Source organism: Ictalurus furcatus, chromosome 8 (genome assembly GCF_023375685.1).
Source record: "Ictalurus furcatus strain D&B chromosome 8, Billie_1.0, whole genome shotgun sequence".
Taxonomy (NCBI): domain Eukaryota; kingdom Metazoa; phylum Chordata; class Actinopteri; order Siluriformes; family Ictaluridae; genus Ictalurus; species Ictalurus furcatus.
In genome coordinates this window covers 20,110,959-20,138,323 of record NC_071262.1, presented here as the reverse complement: position 1 = coordinate 20,138,323, position 27,365 = coordinate 20,110,959, and the positions used below count along the sequence as shown (strand labels likewise).

The window sequence follows — 27,365 nt, the reverse complement described above, 5'->3', positions numbered from 1 at the left end:
AGCTGCGTTTACATGGACAACAATAATCCACTCTTAACCCGATTAAGAATCCATACTTTGATTAAGAAACTACCATGTAAACAGCAATTTTTAGTTACCTTAATCTAATTAAGGTCATACTCGAATTAAGCTCTAATCAAATTAAGACAGGTGGAGTATTCCTGTTTTAGTCGCATTATGGACATGTATTACAGACATGTACACACCTTAATCAAATTATGAACGTCGTGTGAGAGTTTTCACCGCATTTTGCGACAGGACACGATCACACACGGCAGTTCTCAACATTTTACGGCGAACAAGAGAGTTTGGCTGTGTCCCAAACCGCACACTTGCCTACTATAGGCTTGTAGTGGGGACAACTGTATACGGTACCATAACGAAGACGAACTGTATGTTGATATGTGAAATTCTGGAGGGATGTCGGACGGCGTGGCGCGGTGACGTAATGACGCAAGCTGTTAATCTAATTATGTTCTATAACATGTAAAACGGGAACATGAAAGGAGTATTCTAAAAGCGACTCACGTAAACACCTTAATCACATTATTATCTTAATCAGAGTAAGGTCAATAATTAGATTACTGCTGTCCATGTAAATGTAGTCACTGTTATACAAGTTGTACACTCACTACTTTACATTGTAGCAAAGTGTCATTTCTTCAGTGTTGTCACATTAAAAGATCTAATCAAATATTTACAAAAATGTGAGGGGTGTACTCACTTTTGTGAGATACTGTATATTATGAAGCTCACACTTAATACATGGCCTCACTGACTTAACCATTTGTCAGGAACGAGCAAAAACTTTTGCGCAAAATTTAAAATTTGCGCAAGTTTAATATAATCCATCAATCATCTACATTGCTGTGCAAACGTCTTAGGCACATACTAAGAAGTGCTGTAGAGAAAAGATGCCTTCAAAAATAATGAAATTAAATGTTTCTACATTTAAAAAAATACTCTATAAAGCAGTAATAAATGAAACAAAGGTACAATTTGTGCAGTTGTATAAGGAAATGAGCTGTAAGTTTTATTGAACATCTTGCAGAACCAGCCACGGTTCTTCGGGAGACTGTGACTGTCACACTTGGTTTTTATTTTTGCAGCAAAACCCAACAGCCTTCATTGTGTTTTTTTTTTTCTTTTTTTTTTTTGTCTGAGAAGCATCTCTTACATAATATGCTGCTTTCTTTACTGACATGCAAACATTTTTCTCTAACATTTCATTTTGTGCTAGAAAACTAATGTTTGGGAATCTAAAATGTTTTTGTACTGACTCAATGTAGAAGTCATAAAAAAAAGAAGAAAAAAAAATAGGGTGCCTAAAACTTTTGCACAGTACTGTACATTCATAGGTTCCTGTAACCACAATGGTCTAATTGAATTGATTTCTCTGTCTCACTCATTTTAAGATATTTAAATACTTAGTGGCCATATAATAGATCTTGAAAAACTTAACTCAAGCCCTCAACATATTTCATGGCCTCCATATAATAATTCATGCCCACATGTCAGCTCAGCAGCTATTTTAAACACATGTTCCTTCTGAAAAGCCACAATAGCTACGCTGTGTTCTAACAGGGTCGTGTATTCAGTGTATTTTAGCAGATTTCCAAAGCCCATTCATTACAAAGTCAAAAACAACCCATAGCTCAGAATTTCAAGGTTGAGGTTTCTCAACATGGCCGAATCCATGGTTTGGTTTTGCGGCTGATGCGTAATTACAGCGTAATTGTAATGCCAAGATTCTTGATGATATTTATCTTGTCGCTGCTGTTGCTACGTTTTCAGACTGTACTTATCGGCTATATCCTAGCTCGGTAAGCCGTTATCCTCGGGCAATAGCTAGCTTATCTTCGGCAGCCGTGTTTCCCGGTTGCTTAGTAACAGGGTTTTCACGACTTTAACCGTGCATCACGTTTGCCTTCCTATATCGAAAAAACAAATTCACATGTCTGTTGGAATGCACTATATTACAACAGAAACCTATTTATTATGATCTCCTAATACCACTGAAACATTAAAAACCCTACCCACCCACAACACCTTCAACAGGCACAGAACAAAAGCATGAATGGGGGGAGAAAAAAGAAAAAAAAGGAAAAAAAACCAAAAAAAACAAACACAATTCTTTAAGCTCAACTGACTGATCCCTGATCATATAAAAGTAGGATAGGAGGCTCTAAATGTTTAATCAGCGATATAAATCCTTTGCTAGCATTGACAGCAGGTGAGCTTTGGGGAGATATTTAGCAAAGCCATTAACCCAGTTGTTCCTAGGACCCTACGTTAAGCTGCCTGGTTCATTCTAGTCGTCAGTTTTGTTCGATGCTGTCCAAGTGGCTGCGCTTCCCTCGGCCTGAACGACGTCCTGTAGGATTTTCTGGTAGAACGGAGAGTAGACTAGCTTGTTGAAGTTCACGAGGTGGCTCAGTTTGATCCCGATATCCTCCAGCTCTTTGCCGATGGGTACCAGACCTCCGGGAACAGCAGGCGGGCTCCTGTGAGGACCTGGCTCCAAGAAACCCAGGAGGTAGGCCTGGATCCGAGAATCTGTGCAACAACGGAAAAGTTGATCGTGAAAAGTCAAGAATGTGACTATGGATAAGCATCTGCTATTTCTGAAATCCTAATGCAATACACACCCACAGAGAATAGACAAAACGAAAATATTGTTAAAGTTTTATTAGCATTAAGAAGTTTTGCCTCCCTACAAGGTGAAGCTGCCAAGACAAAAATTATGCCATACTAATTTAAAGTTTTAAAGTTTTGTGGCTTTTAATATGAATATGTTATAGCCTTAAGGTTATCTATAACATAGATAAGTGGCAGTGGTGGCTTAGTGGTTAATGCTAATAAAACTTCTGGGTTACTGATCAGAAGGTTGGGGGTTCAAGCCCCAGCACTGCCAAGCTGCCACTGTTGGGCCCTTGAGCAAGGCCCTTAACCCTCCCTGCTCCAGGGGCGCCGTATCATGGCTGACCCTGCGCTCTGACCCCAGCTTCCTGATGGGCTGGGGTATGCAAAGAAAACAATTTCACTGTGCTCTACTGTATATGTGACCAATAAAGACTCATTATCATTATAAGCTAGTGTGCTCCAAAACAATCACAAAATTCGCATTTAGAAGAGATATGCATTCAAAATGTACAGTCTCTCTCTACCACCGATACGGATCAACAATTTTGATGACATCATTCTGAAAATTCTAAAATATTGAGCATCATTTTCTGTCCAATCAAATGCTCTCTAGAATCTGAAGTGTCCCACAACCAACGTTATAAAAATCCAAGATACTAACGATAAAGTACCTCTAAAGCCATGCTCACACTAGGCTTTAAGCATGCATATTTTTGTCTGACGCTGCTGCGAATATGGGCAGGAACAGGACATGACATCATCCATCAAAACTTTTGCTACTTCACAGTTTTAATAATTTTTCAAATCGGTGTTGTAAATTATAGGATAGTTCAATACCGCTAAAATTAGAGCTTCCATTTTTGAATTTCTTTTCTTTCTTTTTTCTTTAAACTAAAAAGGTCACACAGTGACGTCGCGATCATCTATTGGCCACACGTCTTCACGTGAAACGATTACGCAAGTCAGAGTTCACCAAGTTTGAACTTTCATCATGCAGCGTAGTACAAAAATTCTACACATGAGCTTGTGTTTCTGGTCTGCCGTTTTCGGATACATTTGAATGGAAGTCAATGGAACGCTAAAGTCTAGTGTGACCACGGCCTTAGCCCGGGCCTGTGAGGTAAGCTAAATGCTACTGGCTATTTAAAAGGGGGGAGGTGGCACTCAACATGCCCCACCCTGACTTCTTGTTTCAGTGGAAATTATGTGAACACATCAAATAATGCTGCACGTTTCAAGGCACTTCAAGTGGACTTTAAAGGAGCCAATATTCCTTTGGCCAATATAATTCTATTTGGTAAAAAATTAAGCCTTTAAATAAAACTTTTATATCATTTTTAAATAAAATAAAAAACAAGCCAGTAATGCTACATACTGCATTTTTTTTTTTTAAATGTTCGTTTACCGTTGTAGCACTAGCAGGGTGTACAATTAATCAATCCATGTTTAAACATCTACTGGTGGAAGGTTGGATGATGAAGGTCCATCATCCAACCTGGCAGTTTTTTTCCCCATGTTTTAAAATGTCTTAATTTTACACTTCATCCATTTTAAGGTCAGTTTACTCAGATTAAGCCATCACATGGATTATGAACAAAATATTAGGCAGCATGTCAGCGAGTCTGCTGCTCTGTACATGAAATGTCTGTGGGCCAGATTTAAACAATGCAAAATAAAATGTCTGGAACAATAATGTAATTTGTACAACGAAACAGAGCTGGACAATATGATGTGGTCTGAGAACCACGTCACTACATTTTTAATGCATTTATATAACTATTACAAATTCTACTGAAGCTCTGAAATCTTGCACAGAATCTCTAAAAAGAGTCAAATAAAAAATATAAGAGAGTTACAATTTTCAGTGTCAAATTATTTTTGGAGACATTTAATTAAAGTAATATTTTCTCACAGGCAACATTACTGTGCCACTGGCAGTCACACCTACACACACACACCATGTAAAGTGGCAATGTCTTCAAGTATTCTGATATGATACTTTTCTCATATCACCTGCCCCTACAACAAACCTATATTCATTAGGTTTCTACACAGAGAGTTTATAATCATATATAGTCCAGGAAATATGACGCGTTTCTTTTTTTTTCTAGCTTCTGACATTTCCAGTAAGGCTTTCTTACACCTAAGCTGATAGAAAGCCTGTTATTTAATAAGAATGTTATTCTAAATGAATAAAATAATTACCGACGAGTTTACGGATAGGGTTATCTTGAGACTTGACGGCAGCGATTTGGCCTTTCAGAGTGTTCTGTCTGTCTGGGTGAAAAGGTGAGAAGCCGTGCTGAGTCAGACATTCCCCCAGCTCCAAACAAAGCTTCTCCCCGATGGCGGTGAACGTCTCGTCTGCTTTGAAAGACCTGTGAGCCCAACACACACACAGTGAGAGAGTGACTGCTCTTGTACATGTGTATGGAGAGACGTAGAGCATATGCAATCCCCAGCCTGCAGAGTCATGCTTACGGAGTGTGCATATCGACCAGCAGGATCCTGACTGTGTTCTTCAGCGTGTCCATGAGGCCCGGCAATCCTGAGATTGCCTCTCCCGCACTGTTATACACGATCAGGAGCACAGACGCCATCAACACCAAGCGCTCAAGCTCCAACTGCATCTCCAGAAACCTGCCACGGTCCATCAAAACCGTCTACGGGGGGGAGACAGGTGGTTATAGTGAGAGGATCCAATTACCAGAAAAATAGAAATTAGGAAAGAGATAAGAAAAAGAAAGGGGGGTATGGGTTGGAGAGGAAGAGAAGAAACGGTTGATAGAGAAAAACAGATACAAAGAAAAGGAGAGGCAGACAGGATATTAGCAAGAGAGGGACAGAGAAAGTTATAAAAGATAAACAGGCAAATACAGATAGACAGGTGTAGTCAGACAGTCGGATGGAGGGAATAGGAAATTAAGTCACAGAAATGGGAGAAAAGGCAAATAGACAGGCACAGATGGATAGACAGACAGATATACAGACTTACAGATAAACAGACAGACAGACAGAGATGGACAGACATATAGACACAGATTTACAGACTTACGGATAAATAGATTGATACAGACATACCGATTTACAGACAGGCAGATAAGAGTAAGGAATATAGCGATCGATAGACAGACAGACCCAGGTAGATATTCAGGCAGACTTACAGGTAAACAAACAAAACAGAGAGATGTATAGATAAACAGAAATACAGGTAGATTGACATGCATACAGACATACATTGCATCCGGAAAGTATTCACAGTGCTTTACTTTTTCCACATTTTGTTATGTTATAGCCTTATTCCAAAATGGATTAAATTCCTCATTTTCCTCAAAATTCTACAAACAATACCCCATAATGGCAGCAGGAAAGAAGTTTGTTTGAAATCTTTGCAAATTTCTTAAAAATAAAAAACAACAAAAAAAGCACATGTACATAAGTATTCACAGCCTTTGCTCAGTATTTTGTTGAAGCACCTTTGGCACCAATTACAGTCTCAAGTCTTTTTGAGTATGATGCTACAAGCTTGGCACACCTATTTTTGGGCAGTTTCTCCCATTCTTCTTTGCAGGACCTCTCGAGCTCCATCAGGTTGGATGGGGAGCGTCGGTGCATAGCCATTTTCAGATCTCTCCAGAGATGTTCAATCGGGTTCAAGTCTGGACTCTGGCTGGGCCACTCAAGGACATTCACAGAGTTGTCCTGTAGCCACTCCTTTGTTATGTTGGCTGTGTGCTTAGGGTCGTTGTCCTGTTGGAAGATGAACCCTCGCCCCAGTCTGAGGTCCAGAGCGCTCTGGAGCAGGTTTTCATCAAGGATGTCTCTGTACATTGCTGCATTCAGCTTTCCCTCGATCCTGACTAGTCTCCCAGTTCCTGCCGCTGAAAAACATCCCTACAGCATGATGCTGCCACCATCATGCTTCACTGTAGGGATGGTATTGGCCAGGTGATGAATGGTGCCTGGTTTCCTCCAGACATTACGCTTGCTATTCAGGCCAAAGAGTTCAATCTTTGTTTCATCATGGTCTGAGAGTCCTTCAGGTGCCTTTTGGCAAACTCCAGGCGGGCTGTCATGTTCCTTTTACTGAGGAGTGGCTTCCCTCTGGCCGCTCTACCATACAGGCCTGATTTGTGGAGTGCTGCAGAGATGGTTGTTCTTCAGGAAGGTTCTCCTCTCTCCACAGAGACACGCTGGAGCTCTGTCAGAGTGACCATCAGGTTTTTGGTCACCTCCCTAACTAAGGCCCTTCTCCCTCGATCACTCAGTTTGGCCGGGTGGCCAGCTCTAGGAAGAGTCCTGGTGGTTCCAAACTTCTTCCATTTACTGATGATGAAGGCCACTGTGCTCATTGGGACCTTCAATGCTGCAGAAATGTTTCTGTACCCTTCCCAAGATCTGTGCCTCGATACAATCCTGTCTCGGAGGACTACAGACAGTTCCTTGGACTTCATGGCTTGGTTCGTGCTCTGACATGCACTGTTAACTGTGGGACCTTATATAGACAGGTGTGTGGCTTACCAAATCATGTCCAATCAACTGAATTTACCACAGGTGGACTCCAATCAAGTTGTAGAAACATCTCAAGGATGATCAGTGGAAACAGGATGCACCTGAGCTCAATTTTGAGTTTCACGGCAAAGGCTGTGAATACTTATGTACATGTGCTTTTTTGTTTTTTATTTTTAATAAATTTGCAAAGATTTCAAACAAACTTCTTTCATGTTGTCATTATGGGGTATTGTTTGTAGAATTTTGAGGAAAATAATGAATTTAATCCATTTTGGAATAAGGCTGTAACATAACAAAATGTGGAAAAAGTGAAGCGCTGTGAATACTTTCTGGATGCAGTGTAAATGCAGGTGTAGGACAGATGTGAGGGAGAGAGAGTAAGGAGACAGACAAACAAACTGAGAAGTAGACAGAATAAGAGGGAAGGAAGGAGAAAGAATGAAGAATAAAAGGATCGAGATAGTGAGAACATGGAAGGGGGTTAAAAAATAAATAAATAATTTAAAAAAAGGGGGGGGGGGTGTAAAACTTCACATACTGTATATAATTCACAGACAGGTGGGAGCAGTATACGTGTGTGTGTGTGTGTGTGTGTGTGTGTGTGTGTGTGTGCACGCGCACTGTTAATGCTGTTAACACAATTCTCCAGCACTGACACAGAAACGTCAGAAGCTCTTGGCCCACCTCTGGGAAATCGTCCATGCCGTGCTCCCAGTGCAGCAGTCGTAAATAGGCGTGGTTGTGCACATTCAGCAGCAGCTGCGAGGAGGAGCCGGGCGAGCCTGCACTGCCCCCTTCAGCACCTCTGAGCACAGAGTCCGCCGATTCCTGCAGCCATTTCTGAGTGAAGTTCAGAGCATCTGAAAACAAGCGCACACTAATATGAACCAGTGATCAAATGCGATTTTCATGCACTCTCAGCGCTACATTGTCCTCCAAGAATTTTTTTATTTTTAAAGTTTAATAAAAAAGTGTTTCAAATTCATTTTTTCTTACACATTTACTTACACACATTGTTTCTTGAGGTAGGATATGTAAGGAATAAAACACTGGGGGGAGGGGGGGGGCAATCAGTGACAGAGTGGTACCAAGTTTAAGCTGAGTTACTATTACCACCCCAAAGTCGAATAGTTTCTTTTAACAGCCCATCCATCAGTGTTTTTCCTCTTATACAAACACAATTGGCCAAATATTACACTTATTTGTTTATTAAAGAACATGTCATTTTTTATCCACTTATAGTTACATATAATGTTGTGGAACATCCATGAAAGAAGTGAGTTCTTTCTATCACTTGTTATAGCAGCTATAAACAGTCATTCCCTCACCAGCCTTTTTTTATTCTCAAAAAAAAATTAAGCATGTCATGTTATAAAGTACCTGCAAAGCACAAACTCCTTTCTCCAAACTCTGTCCTTTCAGCTGCCAGAATCCTTAAAGTTACAACTTTACCTCTGACTGTTACAAAGCTCTGACACTGGAGAGTCCTTCCCAAAATTCTAAATAAATCTCTCCTTAATTTTTTTATCCATTTATAGGAGTCCTATATATATATATAAATTATTTACTTATTTATTTATTTATTTATTATTATTTAAACAATTCCCCCTATCCCTATTCCACAAATCTTATATGCCACACATAGAATAAATCACCACACTTGGGTGATTTGGTGATGTAGTTAAAATAATAAAAAGTCTCTCACTAGGCTGTGTGTTGAGAAACCCCTGAAACTTGTTCCTCTCGTACTCCACCGAGTGCTGCAGCAGGTGCGGCCGAAGGCTACTGACAGCAAAGTTGGCCATGTCAACCTTCATTTTGTCCAGCACTGCAAAAATAGACCTGCGAAGCACAGAATTACAGTTGTACTCTATAAATACTGAAACGGGATCAAAGACAAAGACAGCTGTGCGTCTTCCGTACAGAATGATGCTTTTGGAGAAGGTCACGAATCTGTCCCTTACCTAAAAAGAAGCACAATGTCCGTGATGTCCCTCAGCTTGCGGACTTCTTTGTCCCTACATGGCGCGCAGAAGGCGCCCATGGTGTCGATGATGAACTGAGCCACCTTGCCGATGTCCAGTGCTCCGTTCTCTGCCTGCTGCTGGATGAGCGACAGGTCCAGCGCCTCCTCTATCTGTCCTTTCAAACGTGTCTGGGACGGCATCAGGAAGGACAGCAGCGTCTAAAAAGGACGATTAGAATTGAATTGTAATGGCAAGAAAAAAGAAAAAAAATACAAACAGACAATGAGACCTAATGAGGTCTTGTTTACATTATCCAACCTTCATACCCTTAGGCCTAGTTAAACATTTAGATGAAGAGTTAATCTGATTAATTGCCATAAATGTCAAACCTGAGACAACGTTACACAGTCAGTAACAATTCTTCACTTGATTGAAGCGGAATTTTTACTTTGAATGCTTATGAATTGCGCATTATAACCTGGCCAACATATAGATTGGTCGATTTATCTGCCATATTGTCTGCATAAGCTATTTATTTACAGATAATGATATCAAGGTAGAAAGGAGTTCATCAGAATAAACAATTAGCAGAGACATGCACCATTTTTTTGGGGAAAAAAAAAAGAAATTAAGAAAAAACTATTGAGACACTGCAAAAGCAATGTTTTGCATCCTGAATTGTAAAATGATATTCTTTATAATTCTATATTATCTTTACCACAATTACCATAATAGACAAGATTTGGAAAAAAAAAATAGCAAGGTCATCAGATAACAGCAACATTGATGTTAGCTAACGTTATACTAAATTCTGATCGGTCAGGAGGTACTGATTCATTTTCCATTTAATTAATTCTATATTTAAATGCACTCGTTTTAATACGTTATCATTTCTATAACAGCTCATTCACAGGGGCTTGTACAGGTGCTCTACATAATCTAAGCCAAATAATAAACAGAATAATAAGCATGTGTAATTGCTGATATGGTGACGTTTTCTGTAAAGATATGTTTTTTATTTTTTTTTTTAACATTTACAGACGGAGTCGCCAGTGTTAGAGCTTCATAAGAGTTAGTGGTACCAGACATGAGAAACTCTTTAGGACGGAGGAGATTGTGCTTTCTGTTTTTTTTCATTAACACGACAAACTGCATTTTTTGTTTTATCAACTCTGGGGAAAAAAAAAAAAAAAAAATAGAGGGCTGGTTAGGGAATTTCTGTTTATATCTGCTATAACGCAAGTGATAAGAGGAACACGTTTGTTTCATGGATGTTCCACAACATTAAAGTATCCGACGTCTGGTTCTTTAATAGACAGCGAAGCTTACTGACACCGATCAAGCTGCCTCTATAGTTTTATGGTCTTACCTCTTTAATTTCCCCGACCAGTTTGATGGCATGTTCATAGACAGGCGGGTCGTCGTTCAGCTGGGCTTCAAGACAATCCCAGAATGCTTTGTGCACAATTTCCTTAACATGTTTCTCTAAACTGCAGGTAAAAATGTTTTTTGTAAAAACACACAAAAAAATTATATTTTCTATTCTAGTTTTGTGATTCAGTAATTTAGTAAATGATTGGGTTTTTGAAGGACTTTACCTTCCCTCAGCAGGCTCGGTGGGTTTGATTTGGAAGCCACCGTTCACTGTGATCTCATGAGCCAACACCATGTTAGTCACGCCTTTAGCCGTCTCCATCAGCTCCTCCGCGGTCACAAACTTGGACGGGCTGGCTGTTAACACAATCAGAATAATATACAGACCTCCGCAGTAAAAACAGAATCTTTAAATGGCGAATACAATGTATACAAGCAATATCTCTATGTGCAGTTAACATTGAGCTGAATAGAAATATTAACATGTAGGCTTGGGCAGTATTGATTTTCCCCAAGATGTTTTAAATCGCCATTTCAGTTTTAAGGAGAGTAGAGGAAGCGTAATAATATTATCAGTTGTGCAGTCAGGAAAAACAACTCAGCTTGATGGTGGATTTTTCTATGTGATTCTGCAGTAATACGCAGTAATCAGTTAAACAAAAACATTTTAAAAAATAAAATAAAAAAAAAGCATATTTCAACATAATCCTTTTAGAAAGCAATTGTCTAATCTCCTCATCGCGGACATTTTCACTGTTGATGCTGCTCAGTGTGGAGCTGGAGAACACAGGAGAAAAAAAAACCCAGCATATTTGATCACTTTCTAATTATCATCACTATATTTTGAGTTTTTGTAGGCCAGGAGCTGTATGGCAAGACCAAGACCATTGATTTGTGGTCTCAAGACCAAGACCGGTCTCAAGTAGCACAACACAAGTCGGCATACCGCACAAGCCTATTACTATGGTTTGAAATGTAATGTTTTATTTGAATTGTATAATCAGTCCGTACAGGATTTCGCTGAGTTTTCTTGGAGATTGTTGTGGCCAAAAATGCTCGATTTTACTGCGTCTTTTTGTCAAAATTTGTGATGCAATTTGTGGAGGGTTTTTTTGTGCTTTTGTTTTCCTGGAAAGCTACTTGAATAGGTGAAATTGCAATTGCATTAAGATTGTTTTGATGTTGGTTGGAAAACGAGACCTTTTAGCTGTACTCATGTTCAATGCACGTGAATGGAAGAGGGCTTTGGCTGAACGCATGTTGTGATGACGTCATATGACACTTCTCGGCTCTTGGAGGTAATTTTGAAAAATTGCAAGCTCCTCCTTAAATTGCAGAGTTGATTTTGCATTAATTTCTGCAATACTGGAGGGACTGAATAATGCAGACCTAAATAATATAAAATCACTCATGCAAGTAGGGGGCGAGAGACCAGAAATGAAAACTGCAGGGCAACACATTACCGAATGAATCGGTCAATTATTTATGTTATATATTTATTTATCAGTTATATACAGTGAGGGAAAAAAGTATTTGATCCCCTGCTGATTTTGTATGTTTGCCCACTGACAAAGAAATGATCAGTCTATAATTTTAATGGTAGATTTATTTGAACAGTGAGAGACAGAATAACAACAAAAAAAATCCAGAAAAACGCATGTCAAAAATGTTATAAATTGATTTGCATTTTAATGAGGGAAATATGTATTTGACCCCTCTGCAAAACATGACTTAGTACTTGGTGGCAAAACCCTTGTTGGCAATCACAGAGGTCAGACGTTTCTTGTAGTTGGCCACCAGGTTTGCACACATCTCAGGAGGGATTTTGTCCCACTCCTCTTTGCAGATCTTCTCCAAGTCATTAAGGTTTCGAGGCTGACGTTTGGCAACTTGAACCTTCAGCTCCGTCCACAGATTTTCTATGGGATTAAGGTCTGGAGACTGGCTAGGCCACTCCAGGACCTTAAATGTGCTTCTTCTTGAGCCACTCCTTTGTTGCCTTGGCCATGTGTTTTGGGTCATTGTCATGCTGGAATACCCATCCACGACCCATTTTCAATGCCCTGGCTGAGGGAAGGAGGTTCTCACCCAAGATTTGACGGTACATGGCCCCGTCCATCGTCCCTTTGATGCGGTGAAGTTGTCCTGTCCCCTTAGCAGAAAAACACCCCCAAAGCATAATGTTCCCACCTCCATGTTTGACGGTGGAGATGGTGTTCTTGGGGTCATAGGCAGCATTCCTCCTCCTCCAAACACGGCGAGTTGAGTTGATGGCAAAGAGCTCCATTTTGGTCTCATCTGACCACAACACTTTCACCCAGTTGTCCTCTGAATCATTCAGATGTTCATTGGCAAACTTCAGACGGGCATGTATATGTGCTTTCTTGAGCAGGGGGACCTTGCGGGCGCTGCAGGATTTCAGACCTTCATGGCGTAGTGTGTTACCAATTGTTTTCTTGGTGACTATGGTCCCAGCTGCCTTGAGATCATTGACAAGATCCTCCCATGTAGTTCTGGGCTGATTCCTCACTGTTCTCATGATCATTGCAACTCCACGAGGTGAGATCTTGCATGGAGCCCCAGGCCGAGGGAGATTGACAGTTCTTTTGTGTTTCTTCCATTTACGAATAATCGCACCAACTGTTGTCACCTTCTTACCAAGCTGCTTGGCAATGGTCTTGTAGCCCATTCCAGACTTGTGTAGGTCTACAATCTTGTCCCTGACATCCTTGGAGAGCTCTTTGGTCTTGGCCATGGTGGAGAGTTTGGAATCTGATTGATTGATTGCTTCTGTGGACAGGTGTCTTTTATACAGGTAACGAGCTGAGATTAGGAGCACTCCCTTTAAGAGTGTGCTCCAAATCTCAGCTCATTACCTGTATAAAAGACACCTGGGAGCCAGAAATCTTTCTGATTGGGAGGGGGTCAAATACTTATTTCCCTCATTAAAATGCAAATCAATTTAACATTTTTGACATGCGTTTTTCTGGATTTTCTTGTTGTTATTCTGTCTCTCACTGTTCAAATAAATTTACCATTAAAATTATAGACTGATCATTTCTTTGTCAGTGGGCAAACGTACAAAATCAGCAGGGGATCAAATAATTTTTTCCCTCACTGTATTTATTTAAATAAAAGGTTTGCAAATTTGCAGAATGAATATACAGTATGTACAAACAAGTATGTGTATGCTTTAAAAATTTAACATAACTTAAATAAGGGATTGAGACATATGTAGTTACAAAACATGTACAGCAGGCGTTTGGTGTGCATCAAGTGTGTTAGAAGTAGAGAAAACTCTAAACTGGTCTTACACGGAGGAGTCTGTCGGTGAGGACTCGGCGTGTTCGTTCTGATTCTTTTACGCACAAGCTCTTCTGATCCATCTGTCTGACCTGTGGAATCTTCTGACGCTATATCGTCGACCTTCTTTCCCTCCTCATCCGATGATTTATTTGGTTCTTTGGGCATCCTCCACAAGCCAGCTGTGATCTGGACAAAGTAGGATCAGCTCAGATCTGTTTAGAACATACACACAGACATGCTTGTTGCACTTAATCATTTTAAATGTAGCGATACTTGATGTAGAAAGAATGTAGAGTAGAGAACGTAGAGCGCTCTCATTATTCTATCCTGCTTTATTCTATCCTGTATTAACCATCTTTCTGTAATAAACCTTTTTACCTTCAGAGGACGAGTCTGCGACAGTTGTCTAATTTCTACGACAATTTGGCATCTCCTGGCTGGGCTGCGCAAGTCTTTCAGCTTTTCTGGACAACAAGCAAACCGGAGGACGCTCGTGGAAAAGTTTCACCTTGAAGTCCGTGTTGATGTGAAGGCAGTTTGCCCTTTGTGTGCAGAGCGAAAGACCGATGCAGCCTTACCACTGACTTTTAGGAATAATTACGAATTTAGAATTAGATTTAGAATTTCATAAAGTCATTGTGTATTGCTGTCTGTATGGAAGGGAGTCAATGATATAAGAAATTACATTGAGAGAGAAGTATTACATGGGGGTGATTTCTTATAATAAGTTCCAGGAACTTCGCCTCTGCGACGGCAGAGATATCGGTGTTTCTTAGATCACAGCTTCAAAACTAAGCTATATACCAACGGGTATATTATATTATATTATATTATATATATATATATATATATATATATATATATATATATATATATATATATATATATATATATATATATAGAGAGAGAGAGAGAGAGAGATAATAACGTAAAAATATTTGCTAATGGAAAGAGTCTGGTTCGAGCAATAAATAAGTAAAGATAGTTAAGAAGCGCAAGTTATTATCAAGTGGCATGTCCCATTGACTCATTCCATCATATCAGCGGTACATGATACATTTGCCAAATGTCACTATAAAACGATGTACTGTCCTTAACCCTGCTACTCTCCTTCCAACAGAGGGAGACGGAGAACCACATGATTGTGTTGTACTGACTAACGAACTCTGCTCCCCTAGAGTTGACCTGAAGGATGTTCCATTGGAAAACCCAGATTTGATCCTTTTGTGGACGGGTCTGTGTCACGTGACCCAGAGACAGGTAAAAATCGAGTGGGCTATGCAGTAGTGACTGCACACGAGACAGTCTGTCAGGAAGTCTCCCCTCAAACCTTTCAGCACAAGCAGCTGAACTGTACACCCTCATAGAGGCATAAAGACATGCTGAGGGACAGTCAGTAAATATCTACACAGACAATAGTTATGCTTTTGGGGTAGTACATGATTTTGGAACAATTTGGAGACACAGGAACTTCCTGATGAGTTACGGAACACACATAGCCCACCACAAACTAGTCTCTGAGCTGCTGGACGCAGTCCTACTCCCCAAATATATTGCAGTATACAAATGTGATGCACAGACTAACAAATTAGACCCTGTTTTCCTAAGAAACGCTCGAGCAGACAGTGCAGCGAAACAAAAGCAGGCAGCGACAACACCACCCTAATACCCAAACTCTGTGCACCATACTCTGAGAAATTAATCACTCCTTCTTTACAGCTTTCAGACCTCCAAGCATGAGGAAACACCAGAGGAAAAGGCTGTATGGCGTAAAGTGGGTTGTTCCGTCATTTATGGTGTGTGGCGAGGCCTACAAGGCCGCCCTTGCTTTCCTAAATACATGTTCCCATATTATGCAAAGTTGACGCATGGGGGAATGATAGCTGCGATAAGCATTGGTTTCTCTAATTACTCTAAAAAAATATATAAATAAATACATTTTGTTTACGATGTTTGCGCAACTCATAACGTGGGTTGAGGTTTGAAGGTAGAGAAGGCCATGTCCCTACAACCAAACAGGACTCAGACGCGGTAGTGATAATGATAATCTCCAGTGATAAAGGCACACTTTTTGTGAGCCATGCCCTTAAGTAGGTGGGTGAATATTTGGGTATTGACTTAAAGCAGCACTGTGCACATCATCCAGCTAGTGGTGGAGCAGTAGAGAGAGAAAAAACAGATTGAGCAAATGCTGTTCTGAAGCAGGCTTAGGATGGGCTTAGCCCCTTTGGGATACTGTTTGGGAGACCTCCACACATAGGAATTGGACCTGTGACAGCTCCTCTTCCCGACGCTGCAGCATGTGATGATGCAACGTTAAATTACTGTGCAACCCTGTCCTCTGCTCTGCACTCTATCCACAAGCAGCTAAAGGCAGCGCTTCCAGCTCCAGCCACAGGACTGCTGCATGATCTGAAGCCCGGAGAGTGGATCATGATCAAGGACTTCCACAGGACCAGGTGGAACAAGCCACGGTGGTCTGGGCCATTCTAGATCCTTTTTGTCACTCACTCCGTGGTAAAGGTCAGCCAGAGAGCCACGCGGATGCGCGCCAGCCTCTGCAGGAGAGTGCCAGAGCCTAGCACTGAGCTGGAGAAGATGGGACTTCAACAGAAGGACTAGAAAGTGATTCTCCATCAAGAGGCCTCTAGCAGGACCTACGCTCACGAGCGACGATGACACCCACACACATTACACACTGCACTCAAACACACATTCTCACACTAGTTCCTCGTGGTTACACAACACAAGACACCAAGTGGTATCTAGTAGCCGGCGAAATCACGGATATGTAGTTTTTGGAGAAAATGTCCTCTTAGGAGGACTGAACTTCATTAGTGCGTACTATATAGCCACGTGACCAGGACAGAGGTTAGACGACGTGATTTTCCTACCTCACCTCTTACACCCCAAAGCTCCCTGACCACAGACTACTGTTGCAGACTAGACACAAATCATTAGATGTCGACCTGCACATCCACTCATACATATAAACCTATTCCTAATCGTGCACCCTTCTCCTGGTATAGGTGGTATCTGTTAGTAAGCCCTGTCATAGAAATAACACACAAATCACTGGGACCGTTCCCGACAACACTGGGGGTCTCGGGGTAGACCCTTAAGCTGGAAAGATAAACCAAAGCGCGATATTGGAGTTTATTGGGTGGAAGACTTAATGATCAATCATGCCAATCACATCGTTGCAGCAGAAAGAGTGCATGATGCACACACTTTTACCCAAATTTGGTATTTAGCCGATTGTGGTGACGGGACTAAGTACCTAAGGCGACGTGATTTCTATAGGTCCCACATAAGCCCGCAAAGTTCTTTAGTAGACTATTGCTGCAGATTGGACGACAATTAGTAGTTAAAAGCCCGTATGCCAAGATATTGGCCGCCTCTGTAAACCGTTCTGTATCGCCTTTCGTCAGAAGAATCATTACCAACAGTGCTACCCACACCGTCACACAGAAATGGGGGAAATGTGAGGGAAATGATTCATTTTTACTTTAATAGTTTTGTTCTTGTTCTGTTCATGTTCATCTGAGGAGAACACCTAAGAAGGCCATGTGATGTCACTGAGATCAGAATGTACAGAATGTTTATCTGCTTACAGAGACACAAACATGTTTTTCTGTTCAAGGTTTGTCAAGGCACATCTTCTAAGACCCTAAAACAAAGCCTGTTTGAACTGCCTCAAACCGCGTCTTATCGGTACACAAAAGTGTGTCATGCTCTGCGTTTCATATAATATATATATATTTATATAATATATTATATATATATATATATATATATATATATATATATATATATATATAATTATATATATATATATTTATATATATAATAAATATATATATATATATATATATATATATATATATAAATATATAATATATATATAAATATATAATATATATATATAAATATATATATATTTATATATTTAATATATATATATATATTTATTATATATATATATATATATATATATATATATATATAGTAGTGGTTCAGCACAAGCGCTTCAGAGCGCTCTCATTATTCTGTCCTGCTTTATTCTATCCTGTATTAACCAGCTTTCTGTAATAAACCTTTTAACCTTCAGAGGACGAGTCTGCGAGTGTTGTCTAATTTCCACGACAAGGTGGAACAGGTTAACGGTTGTTGTTTTTGCATACAGCCTGTAAAAATAACTGAAAATATTACATTTAGTTTATCAGAAGTTAAATTAAAGTGTCATGGCTCACACTATGTTCCTAAATTCTGTCATAATTGACCAGCTCAAGTTTTCTCATGCCTACTTGTGTGTTATATTGTGGCATGAGAAAACTTAATAAAATGTGAAAGTGCAATAAAAATACGTTGTCACTAAAATCAATTAATAATCATGATAAATGATCGAGATCTCAATATTGATCAAAATAATCAGGATTATCATTTTGGCCATAATCGTGCAGCCCTACGTTAGAGCTACGTCACTTTGCACTGAGTGTTCAGTTCAGTGTCAAAGCTAGATCTACCGTTACTAGACAGCTAGCTACCCAGACTAACTAACTTTACTGTACCCTCGTAAATTTTGACGTACCAACTGAATCACGCACGCCTGACATGAACATTGTCTTGAGAAAGGGGGGGGTGAAGGTCCGCTGGTTTTTGTGTTCATTATGAACTGACAATTGCTCATCTTGATTGAAAAAAAACAATTGGAATTGGGATTTGATCTACCTGGGTGGTCCACCCAAGTAGAGCCTATGTGTGGGGAAACATTGCAGTGATATTCAATTACAATACATGTACAAGAAGAAATCCTTTAAAACACACCAAAACAACCATGCTGGATCATTTTTCTACAGTTTGATCACAGACGTCAGTTTTCTTTACGTTCTGCTTCGGGGAAGTGAATATGGAATCAAGGATCGACATGAATACACTGGAAAAGCGAGAAAGACCAAACTATTCAAACTGTTTAAACAAACTTTCTTTTTACTGTACCATGCTGATTTCACATCATTCAAATCAAATAATAGAATTACAATTGTATCTACAATGAAAAAGGAAAAGGACACAGATGCCACAGTGTATTCTTATTACATTGCACAAAAAAAAATACTAAGAAAATAATAAAAAAAATATTAAGGGCATTCAAGAATACTGAACAGAATTTTTACAAACTATTTATCTAAAATATATAAATAAAAGAGTGCTGTGAAAAAGTACTGATTTCTTCTGTTTTTGCGCACATCTCATACTAACCAGTTTTAGATCTACAAACGAAATACAACATAAAACAAAGGCAACCTGAGTAAAACACACAATACAGTTACACACAATCATGGCTCTCTGTGGTCCTTTGGAGTCCAGAGCCTTTGAAATAGCTTTGTAACCCTTCCCAGACTGATGTATTTCAAATCACCTTTTTCCTCAGCATTTCAGGAATTTCTTTCAACTTTGGCATAGCGTGTTACTGACTAAGAACTTTTAACCAACTTCATGCTGTTGAAAATGTTCTAATTATGTGTTGATTTGATTGAACAGGATTTGCAGTAATCAGGCCTGGTTGCTTCTAGTCCAGCTGAACCCCATTAAGAATGCAGTTTCATAGATTTGGATAATTAGTAGCTATGGGGGCAAATAAATTTTCACACAGGCCCAGTTGGTATTGGATAACGTTTTTTGCTTCAATAAAAATCATTTAAACTGTATTGTGTGCTTACTCAGGTTGCCTTTGTTTCATGTTGTATTTCATTTGAAAGTCTTGGATTATATTCTGGATTGTTATGTTGTAGGATACACCCACATTTCACTTTTAACAATTGGATCACCAAGATCCCAACTGAATTCATAAAGAAAGCCTTAAGGATACTGTTACCACCTTAAAGTTGATCATTTTCCTACAACAGCAGTTCCCAAAGTGTTTAATTCCTCTTACTCCACAGCAATTTGTTAATGACTACGTTTACATGGACAGCAGTAATCTAATTATTGACCTTATTCTGAGTAAGACAACATTGTGGTTAAGGTGTTTACATAAGTCGCTTTTAGAATACTCCTTTCATGTTCCCATTTTACATGCTATACAACATAGTTCGCCATGCCGTCCGACGTTCACTCCAGAATTTCACGTATCGACATACAGTTCGTCTTCATTATGGTACCGTATACAGTTTTGGGTGTTTTTATTTAAAATTTTTATGAACGCTTTAATTATTTGTCATGCTATACGTGCAAATAGACAACGTACTGAGTGATTATGATTACAATAATTTAGGGCTGCAACAACTAATCGATAATAATCGATTATGAAAATCGTTAGCAACGAATGTCATTATCGATGAGTTGGTCTGCTGATGTCACAGGGGGCGTTTACGTATGACGTTGCTTTCATGAAAACACAGGTGCAAACACGTGCGAAATGGCAGAGAAAACATAACCCGGTGGCAAAAAAAGTGTGCATCCCAAGTCATCTAAGGCATGGGAGCATTTTACATTAAATGCAGCAAAGAAGATGGTAACTTGCATGTTATTCAAAGCTGAGTTTGTGTGGCACGGGAGTACTACAGTGATGCACGAGCACATGAAACAAAAACACGTTGGTGTCATAGATGAAGGTGAAACAGCAGCACGGTAAGCAAAAACCTGAGTATATCCACATTATATGAACATGTGAAATTGGTATAGTCTAGTTTAATTCCATGCTATTGTATATAATAAATATTGTATACAATACAATATATTGTTTATACAATAGTTTATACAATATACAGTATTGTATAAACAACAGCTTTGTTTACTAACTTCGGGACAGTCACACTAGATGTATTTTGTCTCGAGCATCAGGTTGCACAGCATATTGATGGATTAAAATAGTGCTACCACAGAAACAGGTTAAATTAAAACAGTGTGAACAAAGTCAAGCACTAAATCTAAAGGCAGGTGATAACAGCAGCAGTAAAAGATTTTTTAGTCACTGTAGTGGTTTTCATCCAAAGCTTTTGCATTTGTGCATAATTGTTCCTGTCCTTTTAAACAAGCCTGTTAACTTGCTGCGTTTCTCTGTGTGTCTACTACAGTTAACTTTTATCTGTTTTTCAAATGCGATCTACTGAGGCTCTACTAAGTTATATAAATTAAATGAATTAATTATATATTTTAGATATTTTTGGTTTATATCGTCAGTATGCTTCTTGCAAACTCAATTGCGTTTTTTTTTTATTATTATTTCAGAAAGAAACAGCTCTCCATGAGTGAATTTGTTAGTGGAGAAATCCCCCATGCACTAAAACTCAATTTTTGGCTTTGTTTTTGATTATTTATATTTTGGATATTATTTAAAGTTCTGCTGCTTAAAACTGGACAAACTGTAGACAAATGACCAATGTTTGAAAGGTTTAAATGTAAAAATTAAAGATTATATTAGTAAAACTGTATGTGCCTTTTGCATTTTTTAAAAGTCCACACACAAATACTCTGATTTGGGGGTTTATTTTATTATAATAAACAAAATATAATTGGAAAAAAAAAACAGTTTAGCTTTTTATCAGATTAATCGGAAAAAATAATTGCCCGATTAATCAATTATCAAAATAATCGTTAGTTGCAGCCCTACAATAATTAAAGAACAATACATCATACTTTTTATGAGCGTATGAATATAAACCTGCCATTCCCTTCAAGCCATCATTACTGTATGAGTTGATCTTATAGAAAATTAAAGTGCACCCATTATGGCTTTGAAACGTGCCTAATTTTGTTTTAAAGGTCTTGTACAATAGATTTATATGCATCCAAAGTAAAAAAAATAATAATAATTAAAAAAAAAAAAAAAAAAAAAAAAAAAAAAGGGGGTTAGGGTTTAATGTGCTCATAATTTAAATTGCAACATTACCTTTTTTCCACCCAGTGTCAAAAACGACTCGTTAAATGATCCGTTCTAAAAGATTCATTCTAAACTCTTCCTTTCAGAGAGCATACTCTGCTCTGATTGGTCAGATGTCCCAGTCTGTTGTGATTGGTCTACCACTGTCAGCATGAGTCGAAAAGGAAACGCCCACTACCATAACGAGTTTCAGCTCAGTCTGTTCCCAAACAGCCAATGAAGACCAGATCCAGGGCTTTTTATTACAAACCTACGTAGGTTAGTACAGGAAGTAAGTCTGGAATTACTAACGAATCGTTTCAGCTGTTCAGATACGGTTCCTTCTTTTGGGAGTCAATAACTCAGTTTGTCGTTCGCTTTGATTTTTGAAATTTTTAAACATAATGGGTGCACTTTAAAAAAAAAAAAAAAAAAGAATCAAAACTTATAAAGGTACATCTTATATACTGTACAAACCATATATTCAGCAGAAACTTTTTGTTTCAAAGTAACTGACAAGTGATGAACATTTAGCACACAGCTGGATGGATATTAGTGATTATGCATCTTCGGAAACCAAACAGAATTTGAGCTCGCAGCCATTCAGGCCACATGCTTGGTCAAACTGCAAATTTGCAGTGTCAGTGTTGTAAAGACTATTGTTACTTGTTACTGGTACCCAGCTGTTGTCAGAAACACTAGACTGTCTCATGCGGGAGTCAAACTTGAAAGAGTAAAGGCTCACAGGAACAAAACCGTTTAACGTCCTTTTAACTGCACGGATATTTAATCTACAGGTTACCAGGCAACTGGACAACATTCTGCAAGGCAACCCAGTTTGAGGAAGGGCATTACTGTTTGCTCAAACCTTTTGTAGCGTTTAACTACATCATAATGACTAAACTGTAAGGAGAAGTGCAGAGAAGCAGAGCTCTGGCACATTTAATTGATGTAACGTCATGTAGAGCTGATGGAATAGTAACTTTGACATTTGAATGATTCCCGCTCATGTTCACAAAGCTCCAGCCCAGGATCTATGGTTGCCCATAGAGTGTCTCTAAAATGATTGACAGCAGGCACATCCAAACACAAACAAGCTTTCCAGACCAGAAGTCTGTTTTTTTAAAACAGGTTTTCTAAGTGACTTGATGTAATTTTGCTAAGGCCACAACTTAATCAATTATTTTTAAATCATGTTTTACATATCTCCCAGGTTATTTGGACAAGTAAAAAATAAATAAATAAATAAATAAATAAAACTATTGCACCTTTAAAGGAAGATGAACAATGCGTTCATTTTTCTACTTTACAGTCCCCACAAAACAACTTTGAGAGATGTGATTTGATTCTGTATTACAACGTATTTCTTTTTGAAACAGGAAATAAGAGTGACGGCATGTTGAAGTGTTACACAACAGCTAATAGTGTTTGGGATATGCCCAGCTCTGAAGAACATTGATGCTAATGAGCTGCTACTGTTGAGCAAGACCCACCTCAGGACCCAGGGGTGGGTCCTACACATTCTACAGAGCATTTAATTGGACGAACACAAGTCTAGTGCATGTTGAAGCATTGAAATTGTATCATTTTTCCCCAGAAGTTAATTTTTTTTTTTAACTATAGTATTGGAGGCCATAACAGATACAAAAACATCTCGAAACACCAGTTTTGATTTCAGGAGCAGCAATTTAAAGACTTTACCAGAACAATCCAGAAAAGATCCATCCACGAATGGATGGATGGATGGATAAATATAAAGAAGGATATAAAGATTTTATAGCCAAAATCAACAAAGAATACAAACAAGTATAAAATTAAATTCATTTGACCTGAAATGTGAACAGAACTTCCATTCAAGTCCTAAAACAAGATAAAGAGAACCCATTAAACAAATGCGTTATAGTTTTCACATTTATTCATTGAGCACAATTACCCAACATTAAATACCTTTGCTGAAAAAAGTATGTAAACTTTTGATTTCAGTAACTGGTGTGACACCTTTGAGCAGCAATAACTTGAAGCACACATTTCTGAAAACTGGTGATCAATCCTGCACAATGGGTTTGAGGAATTTCGGCTCACTCCTCCTGCTTCAACTCAGTGATGCCGGCAGGCTTCTTTGCATGAACTGCTCTTTTTAGGTCCTTCCACAACATTTCTATTGGGTTAAGGTTTGACTTGGCCATTCCAAAATGTTAAATTTCTTCTGCTTTAACCATTTCTCTGTAGACTTACTTGTGTGCTTAAGGTCGTCGTCTTTGCTGCATGGCCCACTTACAGTTAATCTTGAGTTCACATACAGATGCCCTGACATTCTCCTGGTACAATCTAGGATTCATAGGTCCATCAATAATGGCAAGCTGGTTTGGACCACAAGCAGCCCCAAGCCATGACACTGCCAGCCCCAAGCCATGACACTGCCAGCCCCAAGCCATGACACTGCCAGCCCCAAGCCATGACACTGCCAGCCCCAAGCCATGACACTGCCAGCCCCATGCTTCGCAGTTGGGATGCAGTTCTTATGTTGGGATGATATTTTCGGTTTCCATCAAACAATGATTTTCAATTAAAGCAAAAAGTTCTATTCTGGACTCATCTGTCCACAGAACATTCTTCCAATAGGCTCCAGGCATATCCACATGGATTTGAGCAAACTTCAGACAGGCAGCAGTGTTCTTTTATGGAGTGTAGTGGCCTGTAGGTTCTCAGATGTTACCCTGGGGTTCTTTATGACTTACTATGATATTATTCACCACACCCTTGAAGTGATCTTATTTTGCTGGACGCCCACTCCTTGGGAGACTAAGAGTGGTGCTGAATTTCCTCCATCTGTATGTCATTTACCTCACAGTGGATTAGTGGAAGCCAAACTCTTTAGAAATGGCTCTGTAACCCTTTCCAAGCCGGTGAGCATTGACAACTCTCTTTTTCTGAGGCCCTCAGGAATCTCCTTTGATCGAGGCAGGACATACTTCCATAAACCTGTGTGGTGAAGACCAGACTTTGATAGTGAAGACCCAAGTTAATGTTCTCGAAACATGGGCAGGCCTAATTGCCATTCCCTTGATTGAAACACCTGACTTCAATCAGCCCCATTTAAACTAACTCATACTGCTAGACTTCACATACCTTTTCGCAAAGATATTTAACGCTGGATCATTTTTGGTTAATAAATAACTGTAAAAACTAATGGGTTTTTTTTTTTTTTTTGCATCTGTTGTTAACCGGGTTCTCTTTTACCTAGTTTAAGGACTTAGATGAAGATCTGATCAGGTTTCAGGTCAAATGTATGGAGAAATACAGAAAACTGTAAACGTTAAACTTTCTAGCTGCACAGTAGCTGTAGATCAAATGAGCCATATTTGCTTGCAGTATAAGTAGGTTGCTTATTTGCTTGCAGTCGCTCACGTTTTTGTGGTAGGAAATCGTGTTATTGACACGGAGCTGTCGATGCATGTATGTTTAGACAGTGTAAATGTAAATACAGGACAGATATCGGGTCTTTTCATCTCCTCCAGCTGGTATGACACTGACATGACACTGGCTCAATCTCAAATGGCTACCGAAACCCGACACTAGAGCACTATTTAGGGAAAGAGTTAACAGCTTCAAACCCTACACAGTGTACTATATGCACATCAGTCTTCCATTTCGGATGTTACCATTTTTAAACCTAGCTTAGTTAGCTTTGCTTTGCTTTGCTTTGCTTGCCTAGCTACGCAGATCACTGACCCACCTGACCGAGGCTTTTGTTTTTGAATTTAGCTCCGCTGTTTTTAGGCACTACATTAGCTAAGGTCAGGTGATTCATTCAAATAAAACAAGCAGTAAATAACTAACACACCTTACCTGACTTTTTTCGATAAACGACTCAAAGGCGTCAGCGCTGTATTTAGATGAGAAGGTCGCGTTCAGCCACTTGTAGGATAAAAATAAAATATCCAAGTGACTGCCCACCAAACGTTTGCTTGGATTCTCGATTAATCTGACGCCCAAATAAACATTTTCCTATCTGTATTCCGACAAACCCCGCCTCCTGTGCTGGGGTTGGCCAATAGTTCAAGTTTAAACTCACAAACAGTGCGCCAATTGGACAGTTTACGGTTGTTATGACCTATCATCCAATCATTGTAGAGGAATCCGGATGGTTTGAACCAATCATAGCGCAGGAGGTTGGATTTCACAGAATGCGAGTAGGGAAAATGTCACGTCTATTTACGGAAGTAAAACCTCACGATGGCGTATTGGAGTTCTTTAACGTTACAAAATAGTTGACGCGGAAGCTCACGAGACAGGACGGATAACTACATTTCCCACAATGCAATGCAACTCTTTTTTATTCAACTGTCATTTTTCTAGACAGAAGGGTTTATGGGTAGGTTAATGAACAAACAAACAAATAAACACGTATTGTATAATTTAATATATATTGGGTACGCGAATACTGTCATTCAAAATAGTTTACAAATATCACTCTGTTTAACTGAATATTAAATTACTTTAGTCAACTTGTCACATTGCTAATTGTAGTAACGTGCCATAGATCACCAAATATCCAAACATGCATATTATATGTTACTGAGAGTTACCTTGAAAATCAGTTTCTCGCAGAAACTGCCGTCAGTAGTACAGAGAAGACAGAGATAGCTTTTATTTCCAACAAACTAATTAAATATTTTCTCAACCCATATCGATCAAGAACACACAAACTAGATTAGAGACTAGAGACTGGCTGTCTGGACTTCTCCTTCTCTGGGTCATGCAATGGAGCCTGTGAATCTATAATTAGTCATCACTAAACATAGTACTGAATGGCATTTGTCTTTAGAAGTGAATGGTCTCCATTCTGCCTGTCTCAGTTGAGAGAAAATGGTCTAATAATGTTACCTTTAATCATAGTCAGTGTACATTTTACCAGTATGACCAGTATGATTTTTGTCAGAGGATGAAAGTTGGCTTATGAATAAGTTTAGCAATTAGTTCAACACTTGCCAGCACTAATTCGACTGAGAAAATAAAAATGAATGATAATGAGTCAATAAAAACTGGGGAACAGGTTTTGGTCACTTTCAGGATGGTTCCAGCTGGTCAGTTTCAACAGTCTAGATGATCAGGCTGGTTCTGGTTGAACTATTTAAAGTTAAACAGGCAAAAAGGCTAGAAAGGATGCTAACTAACTGGCATGAGCTTGAATGATTAACACTGATCACAATGATCATCATATTAAAGCTGAAGAGATTCTGCTTGAGAGTGAGAATTATTTTAATGTTATGTTTTAAATATTACTGAAAATAAATGGATAAAGAAAACCACTTAGGATATGATATATGATTATATACGATAAATTATACATTCCACCACTATGCAGTAAGGAAATAAAATGCAGTCGCAAGTGTGTTTTTCAAACATTAGGTGTCACCAAAGCCTAAATTTCTGGAACAGGCATAAACTTCGCGCTCTGTGCGGTGTGTGTGTTTTCTTTTCTCTCCCCTTTTTTTTTTAGAAACGCTGAGGACAGTAAAATCCATTCTGAGGCCTTTCCAGTACATTACCTGGTTTTACATAATAACATTAACTAACAACAAAAAACTTATGTCCGAACACCAAATACTACATAATCAAAACACAACAGCGTGCCACCACAGATTTGTGGTTTTGGGATGCAGTCAATGAATGATATTGAGTACAAATATTTATTTATT

At 39.0% G+C, this 27,365-nt stretch overlaps 1 protein-coding gene across 6 annotated transcripts; it reads right to left on the bottom strand.

The window, feature by feature from the left end:
* Positions 1-719: 719 nt before the first annotated feature.
* tcp11l1 (t-complex 11, testis-specific-like 1) lies at positions 720-25,674 on the bottom strand. Of its 6 annotated transcripts, XM_053631359.1 has the most exons (11): positions 25,513-25,674; positions 23,493-23,523; positions 13,811-14,014; positions 10,721-10,853; positions 10,492-10,612; positions 9,120-9,340; positions 8,861-8,997; positions 7,840-8,015; positions 5,125-5,306; positions 4,849-5,021; positions 720-2,556 (listed from the first exon to the last, which is right to left on the bottom strand). In XM_053631359.1, exons 3-11 carry the CDS (start codon positions 13,965-13,967, stop codon positions 2,312-2,314), a joined length of 1,545 nt encoding a protein of 514 aa, XP_053487334.1. In that variant the 5' UTR covers positions 13,968-14,014; positions 23,493-23,523; positions 25,513-25,674; the 3' UTR covers positions 720-2,311. The 6 variants fall into 6 exon arrangements, with proteins under 6 accessions (XP_053487334.1, XP_053487333.1, XP_053487331.1 ...); XM_053631358.1 differs by lacking the exon at positions 23,493-23,523 and having other exon boundaries at positions 25,508-25,674; XM_053631356.1 differs by lacking the exon at positions 23,493-23,523.
* Positions 25,675-27,365: the final 1,691 nt, after the last annotated feature.